Source organism: Trachurus trachurus (genome assembly GCF_905171665.1).
Source record: "Trachurus trachurus genome assembly, chromosome: 22".
In the NCBI taxonomy this organism is placed as follows: Eukaryota; Metazoa; Chordata; class Actinopteri; order Carangiformes; family Carangidae; genus Trachurus; species Trachurus trachurus.
In genome coordinates, this window is record NC_139907.1 from 251,132 (window position 1) to 264,338 (window position 13,207).

General features: G+C 45.2%; 1 protein-coding gene across 1 annotated transcript; it reads right to left on the minus strand.

The window, feature by feature from the left end:
- Positions 1-3,234: 3,234 nt before the first annotated feature.
- LOC311005174 (H/ACA ribonucleoprotein complex subunit DKC1-like) lies at positions 3,235-12,394 on the minus strand. Its single transcript, XM_083997526.1, has 15 exons — positions 12,346-12,394; positions 11,446-11,501; positions 10,938-11,024; positions 10,228-10,319; positions 9,543-9,727; positions 9,335-9,399; positions 9,009-9,135; positions 8,464-8,594; positions 7,090-7,233; positions 6,857-6,977; positions 6,218-6,336; positions 6,019-6,122; positions 4,857-4,899; positions 4,213-4,362; positions 3,235-3,455 (listed from the first exon to the last, which is right to left on the minus strand). The coding sequence occupies exons 1-15, from the start codon at positions 12,353-12,355 to the stop codon at positions 3,390-3,392; spliced, it is 1,500 nt and encodes a 499-aa protein (XP_083853652.1). The 5' UTR covers positions 12,356-12,394; the 3' UTR covers positions 3,235-3,389.
- Positions 12,395-13,207: the final 813 nt, after the last annotated feature.

Sequence of the window (13,207 nt, forward strand, 5' to 3'; positions counted from 1 at the left end):
AGAAAGTAACTTTTTCGTTACTTTAAAAGGTTTTTTTTCCCAATGCTCCCATTAAATAAAGGTTGATTGAATTCCCCTCTAGCCGTCATTTCAGTTCTGTAGCCTACTGATGCTGATGAAGAAACACGTGTTTTTATCTTCTTTTTACAGTCTATGGTTTTTATCTGTAAAATTTTACCATCATCATCATGCTGCATTGCTGCATGATGTCAGCAGTTACGTTTAAGACTGTTTTCAGTGACGGAAGTAAATTCACTCCAGCGGTATTTTTTTATCGATCGATCAGCTGTGTTTACCCAGAGCGATCAGCTGTGTTTACCGTTTCAGGCGTCATAATTCGAGTCCGTCTGTCGGACTCTAACCGCTGCTGCTCGGGTGGAGTGGGTGCTGGTGTGTGCGCGCTGTGACTCAAGCTGTGTCCCAGTTCAGGGGCTGCAGCCTGAACTGAGACACAGCTTCGGTCTCGGATGCTGCGTTAGCAAAGTTACCTTAGCTCGCCGTCATGCCCTGCTCAGAGAATCGCTCTGACCTGCCCAGTCCTCTTCATGTAGTGTGTTTGATTACGTGTGGGACGCTAGAGGGCGGCCACCAACTAGTGCTTAGTGTCTGTGCTCTGTCTTTCTTTCAATTCAATGAAACTTGCTGAAATGTTATAGGAATTGTGTGTGCCGCTGTAAAACCTCACCCAAAGGAACGGAAAGGAACGGAGTAACGCAGCGTTTGGTAACGGGAACGGAGTTACTGATTTTAAAAAAACAACGCGTTACGTTATTAGTTACTGAAAAAAGTAACGGCGTTACGTAACGGCGTTACTAATAACGCGTTACTACCCAACACTGCCTATCAGTGCAAAGTAATATCTGCTGGTTGAGGTTTCTCATCATAGATCTTTATAAGAACTAGATGACTAACCCACCGCTGCTGCCCAATGACAAAGCGTAGCCAGAACGGCGGCCATCTTGGTAAGGTCAACTCTCTCCCTCAGAGCATTAAGCCTGTGCTGCATGTTCTGCTATAATGACCACAACTTGCTCAGTTTTTGTCCCATTTCAAAACGGTTTGATTTGTTATGAACGTTTATGCAGTTATGATGCAGCATATTTAGAATCACGGATCATTTTAATCATGTACTTTTTTTTTGTAAAAGTAACATTACAGTGACATTATGCAAATAGTTAAAGTAATAGCTACATACTGATTTATTTTTCAGAGTTATGAATCGTTGTTTTAGTGCAGATGACTGGATCACCATCTACTGCACTGTAACTGCAGCCAGAGTCAGAGACAGTTGCCCGTTCAAATATGGCCGACTGTGAGCTACGCCTGCCTGTAGTCAGATCCTTTTTTTTTTTTTATTGAAGATTTGTTAGTTGGGATGTACATTGTGAAATGAGGGATGAGGGGGTTACACATAAAAAATGGAATACTGTCAACAGGTTCAGTTACATAGTATCATGAAAGGCAGGACAAGACAAAGGATAAGTACATTTCATGTTAGGCAAACATCGGTCTATTCAAAAACGTGGAAACAGAGAGAATAGTATTATGGTCTTTATGACTTTCTTATTTTCAGATTGACTCATTAGGTTGATGTATTGTTTGATTTCGTTTTTGAAACGGTGAGTGCAAAGTATTTGATTTGTAAATTTGCGGTTGTGAATATGAGCTTTGGCTAAAAATAATATCAAATTGATTATATAATATTGGTTTAATTGAGAAGCCGAGACTGAAAAGAAACCAAACAATACATGTTGATCGTCCAAAACAACGTTTTTGTCGAAATGTTGACAGATAAAAGTAGTTACATTTTTCCAAAAGGACTGATGCAGATGAGGACACGACCTGTTTACAGAAGGAGCAGAGTTATTTCATGTCTTTTTTATATCTTTGCATAAATAAATTGGAGGGAAGATACGATGGATTAGTTTAAGATACTTCTTTGATTTTATTTGTAGGGGAGGGACCATAAATATTCATCGGGGGTAAGTAATGCACGTACAGTACGGTTGTTTTTAGCTGAGAAGCAGATTGGACCAGAGGTCAGGGGTCAGGGGTCAGACTCAGGTAATAAAACATATTTTAATAACATAATCACACCAGAGGGTATTGCATCAAATACTATTGCATATTCTTTCAGAGGAACAGGAAGTGTATATTTGTTTAAAATTCTGAATATGATAACAATGTGCCGTTAGAGTTGAGAAGCTGAATAACCAGAGTAACGCCGTGGTGAACCAGTTCTCTAGAAAAAGTGATTTGTGTTTATATTCTATGTCCCTGTTATTCCAAATATAATATCTGTGGCGGGTGAAGTTATGTTTATAAATCAAAAACCAGGAGCCTGTAGTCCGATCCACCCCCTTGGTTCTCACCACCAAGGTGTCAGACAAGAAGCACTGCATGATGGGTAATAGCAAAGAGCTGTCTAAAGACCTACACAACCTTGTTGTTGCAAAACACACTGGAGGACGTTGGCTAAAGGAACATTTCTAAACTTCTGATAGTTCCAGCACCATTGGGGCCTCATCCAGAACACCATGACGTTCCCGCCTCCAAACTTGACTGTTGCTATGGTGTTTTTGGGGTGATGTGCGGCACCATCTTATGACATCTGGGTCTTACAAGGAGCACGGGGCCGTGGCCGGTTTACAGCGATGCCGTGTTCTTTCCACTTCTGGATGAGGCTCCAACGGTGCTCACTGGTTACACACACATTTCTAAACTTCTGATAGTTCCAACGTCCTCCAGTGTGTTTTGCAATAATAAGGTTGCGTAGGTCTTTAGACGGCTCTTTGCTATTACCCATCATGCAGTGCTTCTTGTCTGACACCTTGGTGGTGAGAAACCTTCATATAAAAAGGCATCAATCAGGACTAAACCGGACAGGATGACGACTCCAGCTGCTTTCTCGTCTCTCCAAACCTTTCTGCTCCTTTTCTTCATGTGTTCAACACTTATTCCCTGTGTCATTTCACTTTATTACACATGACTTCATTTATGGACATTAATGTTTGGATTTCTCTGTATGTGTGCATTACTTGGGTTGATGGCGACATCTGGTGAAAATTTCATGTCAATAGCTCTATTAGAAATATATTTTCTGAGAAAAATGTTGAGGTGTTCAATACTTATTTTCCTGCTGTATGTTGTTGGTCTTTCTGGTTTGGTCTCGACTTGGTACCGACATTGTTTTGTACATTTGTTAATAAAACTGAAGCTTTGAAATAGAGAAAACACTTTTATTTTGAAATTATGAACAGGTTTCCTGTTGAGGTATTTACAGATAAAAAAAAAAACATATATATATAAAAAACAAAACTCTTCTTTCCTCCTCGTCTGCGCTCATGCAGTCCATTATTGTCCAACTCCCACAATGCTTTGTGTCAGCGTCACTCCGACGCCTCCTCTTCTTTCTGTTTCTTCTTCTTCTTTTTCTTCTTGGCGCTTTCACCGACCTGAGGAAACAAACATCTGTCAGAGTCTGGACCAATCAGGAAGCAGCTCAGAGTCTGGACCAATCAGGAAGCAGCTCAGAGTCTGGACCAATCACAGGGTTCCTACAGCTTAAGCCAAGTTACATTTAAGACTTTAAGACTTTTTTAAAGCCGCTTGAAATGAAATTGAAGACCGACTTCATAATAAACAGAAATGCAGAAAAAACAAAAAAACACCACATCTATTACATAGGGGAGTGGGTTAAATTGTCCCTAACCCTATGTGATCCAAGGTAAAGTGACTGCTACATGAACATTGGATTGTGTCTCTTTCCAGCTGTCCTTTCAAAATAAATGTCTCTTTCCAGCTGTCCTTTCAAAATAAATGCAGAAAAAGTCTGAAAAAACAACACTGACTCGGGAGCTGGTGGCGGTGAGAGATTTAACGTTGACAGCCGCCACTAACTTCTCTATGTCGGATTGTTACCAATTATTTAGAGATTTGAGACTAATTACAATCATAAAATACCACTCACCATGTGTTAAATCAATTTTTCAAAAGTCTTAAATGTTAAGACATTTTAATGCCAATTAAGGCCTCGTTTTTAATGAATTCAATGCCTTTTAAGACTTTTTAAGGATCGGTAAGAACCCTGGAACAGGATGAAGCTCAGAGTCTGGACCAATCAGGAAGAAGCTCAGAGTCTGGACCAATCAGGAAGAAGCTCAGAGTCTGGACCAATCAGGATGAAGCTCTGGTTGCCGTGACATCTCTTACCTCCTGTTGCTCCGCCTCCTCCTCCTCCACTGGCTCCGCCTCCTCCAGCTTCGCCTTCTTCTCCTTTTTCTTCTTCTTCTCTTTCTTCCCGTCCTCTGCCGACGGTGTCGACGGCGGCGCCGCTTCTCCGTCGCTGTCGTCACGTTTCCTCTGGAGGAGAGGAGAGAAACGAGCAGAGAGCAGAGGTCACGTCACAGACTGGGGTTGTGTCCTAAACCCTAACCCAACTCTGGCAGCTAGACACATTTATTTACTGCATTTATTTGGTAGCTACACCAGTCACTCTGGGTCGCTGTGGTAACGGCCATCTGTGACCACAATGCATGATGGGATATCTTGCTCCGGTTAGTGACCATCGGATGTTCACTACATGTTGCGGTGAATTGTGGGATAGATTCAGTCACTATAGTGAACATTAATAATCACTAAACATTCAGACACCACTACAACAACTGGTCACTAGAGAGAGAGGGGGTTAGGACACAGCCTGGGTGTCAACACTGTGTCTGTGTGTGTTAGTGTGTGTCTATTAGTGTGCGTTAATGTGTCTGTTAGTGTGCATTAGTGTGTCTGTGTGTTAGTGTGTCTGTTAGAGTGTGTGTCTGTTAGAGTGTGTGTCTGTGTGTTAGAGTGTGTGTCTGTACCTTGGCTGTAGCATCACATGGCTCCTCTGTTGCCTTGGAAACACTGTCAAAAAAATAAAATCAAAGTTTTAAAAAAACATTCACACAAAACTTAAACAAAGCAGCGACGGCGTTCAGGTCAGGTGACGTCACGGTGACATCACGGTGACATCACGGTGACATCACGGTGACATCATGTTCTGTGGTGAAGCTGCAGCTCGACGGTGTCGAGTGCAGAAGCTTCATCAGAGAGTTTCTGTTGCAGACCGACTCTCTCACAGAGCACAGCAGCTCAGGAGGGAGAACTGTCTGCTACTAGATACTACTACTACTACCACCTCTACCTAACCTACTACCTCTACTACTACTACTACTACCTCTACTACCACCTAACCTCCTACCACTACCACCTCTATAGAGAGTTTCTGTTGCAGACCGACTCTCTCACAGAGCACAGCAGCTCAGGAGGGATAACTGTCTGCTACTAGATACTACTACTACTACCACCTCTACCTAACCTACTACCTCTACTACTACTACTACTACCTCTACTACCACCTAACCTCCTACCACTACCACCTCTATAGAGAGTTTCTGTTGCAGACCGACTCTCTCACAGAGCACAGCAGCTCAGGAGGGATAACTGTCTGCTACTAGACTACCTATTACTACTACTACTACTACCTCTACTACCTCTACTAGTACTACCACCACCTAACCTCCTACCACCACTACTACCTCTATAGAGAGAGAGTTTCTGTTGCAGAGCGACTCTCTCACAGAGCACAGCAGCTCAGGAGGGATAACTGTCTGCTACTAGACTACCTACTACTACCACCTCTACCTAACCTGCTACTACCTCTACTACCACTACTACTACCACCTCCTAACCTCCTACCACTACTACTACTACTACCACTACCTCTATAGAGAGAGTTTCTGTTGCAGACCGACTCTCTCACAGAGCACAGCAGCTCAGGAGGGATAACTGTCTGCTGGGGCTAGGCCCCGCCCCTCAGCTTCTAAGCCCCGCCCCTCAGCTTCTAAGCCCCGCCCCTCAGCTTCTAAGCCCCGCCCCTCAGCTTCTAAGCCCCGCCCCTCAGCTTCTAAGCCCCGCCCCTCAGCTTCTAAGCCCCGCCCCTCAGCTTCTAAGCCCCGCCCCTCAGTGTCTAATCAGACGTACCTGTAGTCGACGTACTGCGTCTTCCAGTCGGGCGGCGTGCTGCCGTTGGGTTTCCCGTGTTTGTCCAGCAAACCTTTCTGGATCATCATCTTCTTCTGACTCGCCTGGAACAAAACACACGTTAGAGTTTAGAGTGGTGATCTGGTCTGAGGAGCGATCGGTCTGAGATCAATAACCAATAATCGATAAGGTGACTCACCTTGGGGCCGAGGCCCCACTTGCGAGGGTACGTGTCTCTCTCCATGATGACTCTCTTGATCTTGGCCACGACGCCGTGGTCGCACGTGGAGATGACCGCCGTCGTCATGAGAGCCACCGCTGAACCACAAGAAGCAGGCGATTATTGATCCATATCGTTAACCAATCGATTATTGATCCACATCGTTAACTAGTCGATTATTGATCCATATCAGATTAACCAATCGATCACCAGAGAGCGATGAGCCATCAGAGAAGGGTGATAGATAGCAGGTCGTCACGGCCCGAAGGCTCGGCCGCATCTCGCTCATCATGTGGCTCCGCCCCCTAAATACACAGGCCCTGCCCCCTAAATACACACAGGCCATGCTGTCTAAATACACACAGGCCACGCCCCCTAAACACACAGGCCACGCCCCCTAAATACACAGGCCACGCCCGCTAAATACAAACAGGCCACGCCCGCTAAATACACACAGGGCACGCCCGCTAAATACACAGGCCACGCCCGCTAAATACACACAGGCCACGCCCCCTAAACACACAGGCCACGCCCGCTAAACACACACAGTGGCCACGCCCACTAAATACACACAGGCCACGCCCCCTAAATACACACAGGCCACGCCCCCAGACTCACCGGTGCAGATGGCCTCGCCCTTGGTCGTTATGACGACGATGTCCTGGTTGATCTCGATGCCGTCCTCGTAGCGCAGCACGCCGGGCAGCATGATCTTCGCTCCGTAGCAGATGGCGTTGACCTGGGGACAGACACAGCGGAGTTAGTCATCACCATGGCAACAGCAGCTCTAGACCTTGACGGTGATGATGATGATGATGGTGATGATGATGATGATGATGATGATGACTCACGGCGCTGTCCTTCATCACGATGCGGCGGTGCGACACCAGCAGCTTCTCCAGCGGGAACACGACGCGCCGTAGATACGACTCGTCCTTGTTGTGGTCGAACTGCCACTGGGCGTCCAGCACGTCGTGCATCGTCACCATGTAGTCCTGGCAATTCAATTCAAAACTTTATTGAACAACATTAGACAAGTGTTCAAAAGGATTAAAACACAATAAAGCCCCAAGGCGTTTTAATCCTGTTTGATGGTCGACAGTAGCTACACATGGATTTAAAACAAGACAAACACAACACATGGACTAAAAATATGGGATTTAACATTTAAAAGCTAAGTTTGACTCTCCAGAATTAACATTGTAGATATCAACAACGTCTTTCTGACTGGTCCTAACTACATTTTGAATAGTTGGATTTTTTATTCCAGATCTCTGTAATTCAGTTTTACCTCTTGTCAAAAAGAACATTTCAGATCCACAACTACGTTCTTCCTTCACTGTAACATTCATGTGTATGGGGTTTGTCATTACAGATATCTACAGTTCAGTTGCAGATATCCACTATGTGAATTACAGATATCTGTAACTGAATTACCACTAGTACTAATTCCAGTTACAGATATCTACAACTTGATTCTGACTAAACAAAACTTAATTACAGATATCTGAACAGGGACATGTAGATATCTTTAACTGAGGTGACTTAAAGATATGTGTAACTGGAATTAGTACGAGTGGTAATTCAGTTACAGATATCTGTAATTCACATAGTGGATATCTGCAACTGAACTGTAGATATCTGTAATGACAAACCCCATACACATGAATGGTTAAAGAGGAAGAACGTAGATGAGTTACAGAGATCTACAACACATCCAGTCTGGCTGTTAAATGTTAAAAAGCTTCACACACAGTCACCATGTTGTTCTGTGACAAGAAATGTTTCATAGCCCCGTGATGTCACCGTGACACCACTGTGATGTCACTGTGACGTCACGGTGATGTCAGCAGCAGCGAGCCTCTAGGTGACATCACTGTGATGTCATCGTGTCTCAGCTGCTGTTTCTGTTCCAAAGTTTAATTATCAGTCCGGCACCGAGCAGCCGGACTGAACTCAACACTTTGACAACAGGAAGTAACTCACTTTTTTTTTTTTTTTTTTTTAAATCAACAGCTTTATTTAAAAGAAGTTGACAAGTACAAATAGTACAGGGAACAGTATACAATGAACACAAACATGTGCCAGGGGTGATGTTCATTATCCAACAAGGTTATACATATTACAAAGGTCTATGGTTTTATAGCCTTTTCATTTGCTGATTAGCTTAAAATAAAGTTCCATTTCTTTTTGAAAAACATAAAAGCAAGGGGTTTATGACGTACCTTCTCTCCCAGCACGCCGGAGCGGACGCGGCGCAGCTCCTGCATCTGCCCTCCGACCCCGAGCAGCAGCCCCAGGTGGACACACAGAGTCCTGATGTAGGTCCCGGCTTCACAGCTCACCCAGAAGATCCCTGTAACCATGACATCACCATGTCACCATGACATCACTCTGACATCACACACCGTTACTCACCCTAACCCAGAAGATCCCTGCAACGTCACATCATAGATCTATATAAGAAGACTAGATGACTCACCCTAACCCAGAAGATCCCTAAAACGTAACATCATAACATCACTATGACATCACTCTGACCAGTGGTCGTCATTACATGCAGCCATTACAAAATATAAATGACAGAAAAGCTATAAAAACCTTGGAATATTATACAACTATTTAATACCTATAATATATAATAATAGTGTTGTTTCAGTGTATATATGTATATATTTTTGTTTGTCTGTTCATTGTATGTTTATTGTTTGAATATTTGTATGTATAAATATTTAAAAAATAAAACCCAGTGGTCGTCATGGAGACCTACCCAGCCGCCTCTCGGGGTCGTACTCCACCAGTTTGCTCTCGTAGATGGTCCGGACCCTCAGCTGCCGCTTGACGGCGGCGATGAGCGGCGGCCGCTGGAACAGGGCGCCGGTCAGAGTCTCCAACGCCTGAAACACAACGGGTCAGAGGTCAGAGGTCACACGACGACCTTCGACCTTCAGCCAAGGTCACAGGTTCATACACAGATTTAGTTTCTTACATTTACGTTCTTGTTAGTCAGAATAAAACATCGTCAGTGTAAAGTTTTCATTAAAGTTTTAGTCAAACTGAGTAATCGATCAATAATCAATAGCTACGTGAACTCACCCGCGCCAGCGTGTGCTCGTTCTCTATCGCATTGTGCAGCCGAACGATTCCCACGTACTCTTTACCTGCAACACAACAGAGAGTAGTGAGGCGGCGCTGGTTTACTGGGTCAGCCGCTAGGCTAACGACGCTAGCCGCTAGGCTAACGCTAGGCGCTAGGCTATCCGCTAGGCTACCGCTACGCTAACCACTATGCTACCAGACTTACCGGCGCTCTGCTGGGACTTGACCAGCCTCGTGGCTCGGTCCACACACACGATGAGGCAGCCCGTGACCTTGGGGTCGAGCGTCCCGCTGTGACCCGTCTTGTCCACGCGGAGAATCCTCCTGATCCAGGCCACGACCTCGTGGGACGACGGGTTGGCCGGTTTGTCCAGGTTGATGACGCCCGACCTGAGGGGACACGGAGCGTCAGAGGCTGTTGTCATGGCAACGCGTTACCTGGGCGCGGTTGCCGTGGTTGTATTTTACTATGATTATTGATAAGACAAGGAAAAGCTAAACCAGTGGCTTCAGAGGGATTTATCTCTAAAGGAGGAACTGCTAACTGTTCCCTTGTCTGTCCAAAAGCAAATCTGTAGCCATTGATAAGTTATTATTTCATCTTATTTGGAAAAACAAGATAAAAACAAGATAATCAATAACTACGTGAGGTTATGTGAAAAAAATCTGTTATTATGAATAAACACTTCTGAGTCTGGTTAAGTTTAGTTCTAAATGTTCTTGACTTTACGACCGTCAACAAAACCTTTAGAATGAACTGGATGAAGCTGTTACATCACCTACGTCCACCTGGACGTTTATACCCACATGTATTTTTCTACCATTAGAGGCCTTGAACATGTGTTATTATGTCGCCATGGCTAGTTGCCGTGGCTAGTTGCCGTGGTTACCTGACGTAGTCGCTGATGTTCCTCTTCAGCGGGTTGCTGCCGTTGGGCAGCGGCGTGTAGTGAGTCGTCCGCACGTTCAGTTTGTCGAAGTTCTGTTGGAAGAAAGGTTCAGGTGAGACGGGTAACCACGGTAACCACGGTGACCACGGTAACCACGGTGACCAGGGTAACCACGGCAACCACGGCGACCACGGTAACCAGGGTAACCACGGTGACCAGGGTAACCACGGCAACCACGGCGACCACGGTAACCAGGGTAACCACGGTGACCAGGGTAACCACGGTAACCAGGGTAACCACAGTAACCAGGGTAACCACGGTAACCACGGTAACCACAGCAACCACGGTAACCAGGGTGACCACGGCGATGATGTCATCAGTCTGCGTCGTGTGATCAGAACAGTTAAATCGTCTCGGCGACGGTCGGTCACGTCTTTCATCTCTGAGCGGCGCCGGTCGCCGTCGGCAGAACGCCGTGACGACCGTCGCCGCGGCGAGAGGCTCCGCCCCCAGCACGGGGGCAGGGCACAGACAAGATGGCCGCCGCTCAGCGAATGGATAAACTTCTTCATCACGTCACACGGGTCAGAGCCGTGACATCACGGTGACATCACGGTGACATCACAGTGACATCACAGTGACATCACAGTGACATCACAGTGACATCACAGTGACATCACAGTGACATCACAGTGACATCACAGCGTTACCTTGAGGAGGAGCGGCCATTGGGACGTATCCAAGGAAACGACCTTCGACTCCGGCTGGATGAGGAAGTCGCCGCTCTGCTGCAGCTCCTAAACAACAACAACAACAACAACAACAACAACAACAGATCAGTTACGGCTCCAAGAAGAAAAGAAAAATGTTTATTTATGAATTTAATTCTTGTCACATTCACTGATGTAAAAACCAAATGTTTCTCTTCTACAAAACGTTTAATGTCTTTGATGTTTAACCATAAGTTTGTTTTGCTTCATTCTTTATTTAATTATTCTTCTATTTATTTTCATATTCAGCTTTAGATCTGTTTCTATAGAGGGTTAAGGTATTAAGGCTATCAGAGGGTTATAGAGGGTTAGCTAGTAGAGAGTTAGCTATTAGAGGGTATTAGGCTTTACAATGTTTCACATCATTTCTTCTCTCCAACTGAACATGTTGCTGCGGTTACGTGATGTCATTCGACCTGTGACCTCTGACCCTTCAGGAGGAACTCACCCCGACTTCTTCATCACTCGCCCTTTTCGCCTTTTTCTTCTTCTTTGCTGAAGCTGCTGAAAAAAAAAAACCACATGTTAGCTACATGCTAGCAGCTACATGCTAACGGCTACATGCTACATGCTAACGGCGCCCACGTGGCCTCTCGGCAGCACGTGGGCGCCGTTAGCATCAGAGGCTAACACACCGAGCTAACAGCTAAACCACCAGACAGATCGATCATCGACAGATCAAGGTGATCAGGTTTAGTCTAATAACAGATTTATAGTGACACAGCGCGTGCATGAACAGACCAGCTGCACGAGCCATTCAGGTCTCTAGTCGACCCGGACTAGACCTGGACCCGGTCTGTAGTCTAACCAGGTCTAGTCCGGGTCCTAGACCTGGTACAATCCGGCACATTTACATGTTTTATATTATTCACTGTCCCACTCAAATAAACCAATAAATAAAATAAAAAACCAGACCAGACTAGGTCCAGGTCTCGAGCCGGTTTGACTCGTGGACCGGCGCGTGCACACGTGTTGCCCGTTGGGGCCTCGCGGGTTCAACAGCAGCTGATTCATGTTAAATATTAAACATTATATACTAGACATTAGATAACCCCTCTGCTCTGCTCTGCAGCGGGTTAAGGTTTAGAAGTTTAAGGTTTAAGGTTTAAGGTTAGTGATCACATTAAATCAGTTTCTGCTTCATTCACGTGTTTTTCTGGACCGATCTGACGTCACATGTGCACGTGCAGCTTCTCCGTTAAACGGGTCAAAGCTCCGGTAAAGTCCCGGTGGTGACGTCAGAGGTTCGACAGATCGATAGATGAAGTGATGAACTGATAGATAACCAATAGATAGACAGATAGAGTTATAAACCAGAGTCTCGCGCGGAGCTCCTCGCGCTACTCACCCTCCGCCATCTTCTTCCTGAGAGACTGAGCTGCACGAGCCGCTGCTGCTTCTTCTACTGCTGCTTCTTCTTCTACTACTTCCGGGACCAACGAGCAGCTTCCGGTGGCGCAGCGCCGCCGCCGGTCGGCGCGAGGACAGCACGTCACCAGAGACGTTCTGACGTCACTCAGTTCAACTGAAGGAAGGAATGAGCTTCACGCGGAAACAAACAAACTCTTCCTCCTACCTTAAACCAAGGGCTCTTAACACTTATCCCAAAGCCCAATAAGGACCCACTCCGCATAGATAACTGGAGACCTATTTGTCTCCTCAATAATGATTATAACATTTTAGCTGGAATCTTTGCCAAAAGACTTAAAGCAGTACTGGATTACATTATTGATGAAACGCAAACAGGATTTATGAAGGGCAGACACATATCCAACAACATAAGACTTGTCCTGGATCTTATTGATTATGCTCACTACTGCCCTGACGATAGTTTTATTTTATTTCTGGATTTTCGCAAAGCATTTGATACCATTGAACACAAATTTATGTTTCAGGCATTACAGAAACTTGGTTTTGGTAGGTACTTTTGCTCAGCAATCGAAACTATGTATAAGAAAGCAAACTGTTCAATTAAAATGCAGACAGGTACTTCCCCACGTTTTGATTTGAGCTGTGGAATCAGGCAGGGATGTCCTGTGTCACCATATTTATTTTTGATATGTGCTCAGTTGCTCTCTGACCTCATCAAGCAGAGCCCCATCAAAGGGATATCCATAGCAGGCAAGGAAATCATCATTAGTCAACTAGCAGATGACACTTCCTTATTTTTAAAAAAATGCCTCACAAATTTCTGTTGCTACTAACCGAAT

Excerpts from the sequence above, each read along its gene's own strand:
- LOC311005174 (XM_083997526.1), bottom strand. Across the intron at positions 9,400-9,542 it reads CAAGTCCCAGCAGAGCGCCG|GTAAAGAGTACGTGGGAATC; the intron begins GTAAGTCTGGTA and ends GTTGTGTTGCAG. Across the intron at positions 6,123-6,217 it reads AGTGGGGCCTCGGCCCCAAG|GCGAGTCAGAAGAAGATGAT; the intron begins GTGAGTCACCTT and ends GTTTTGTTCCAG.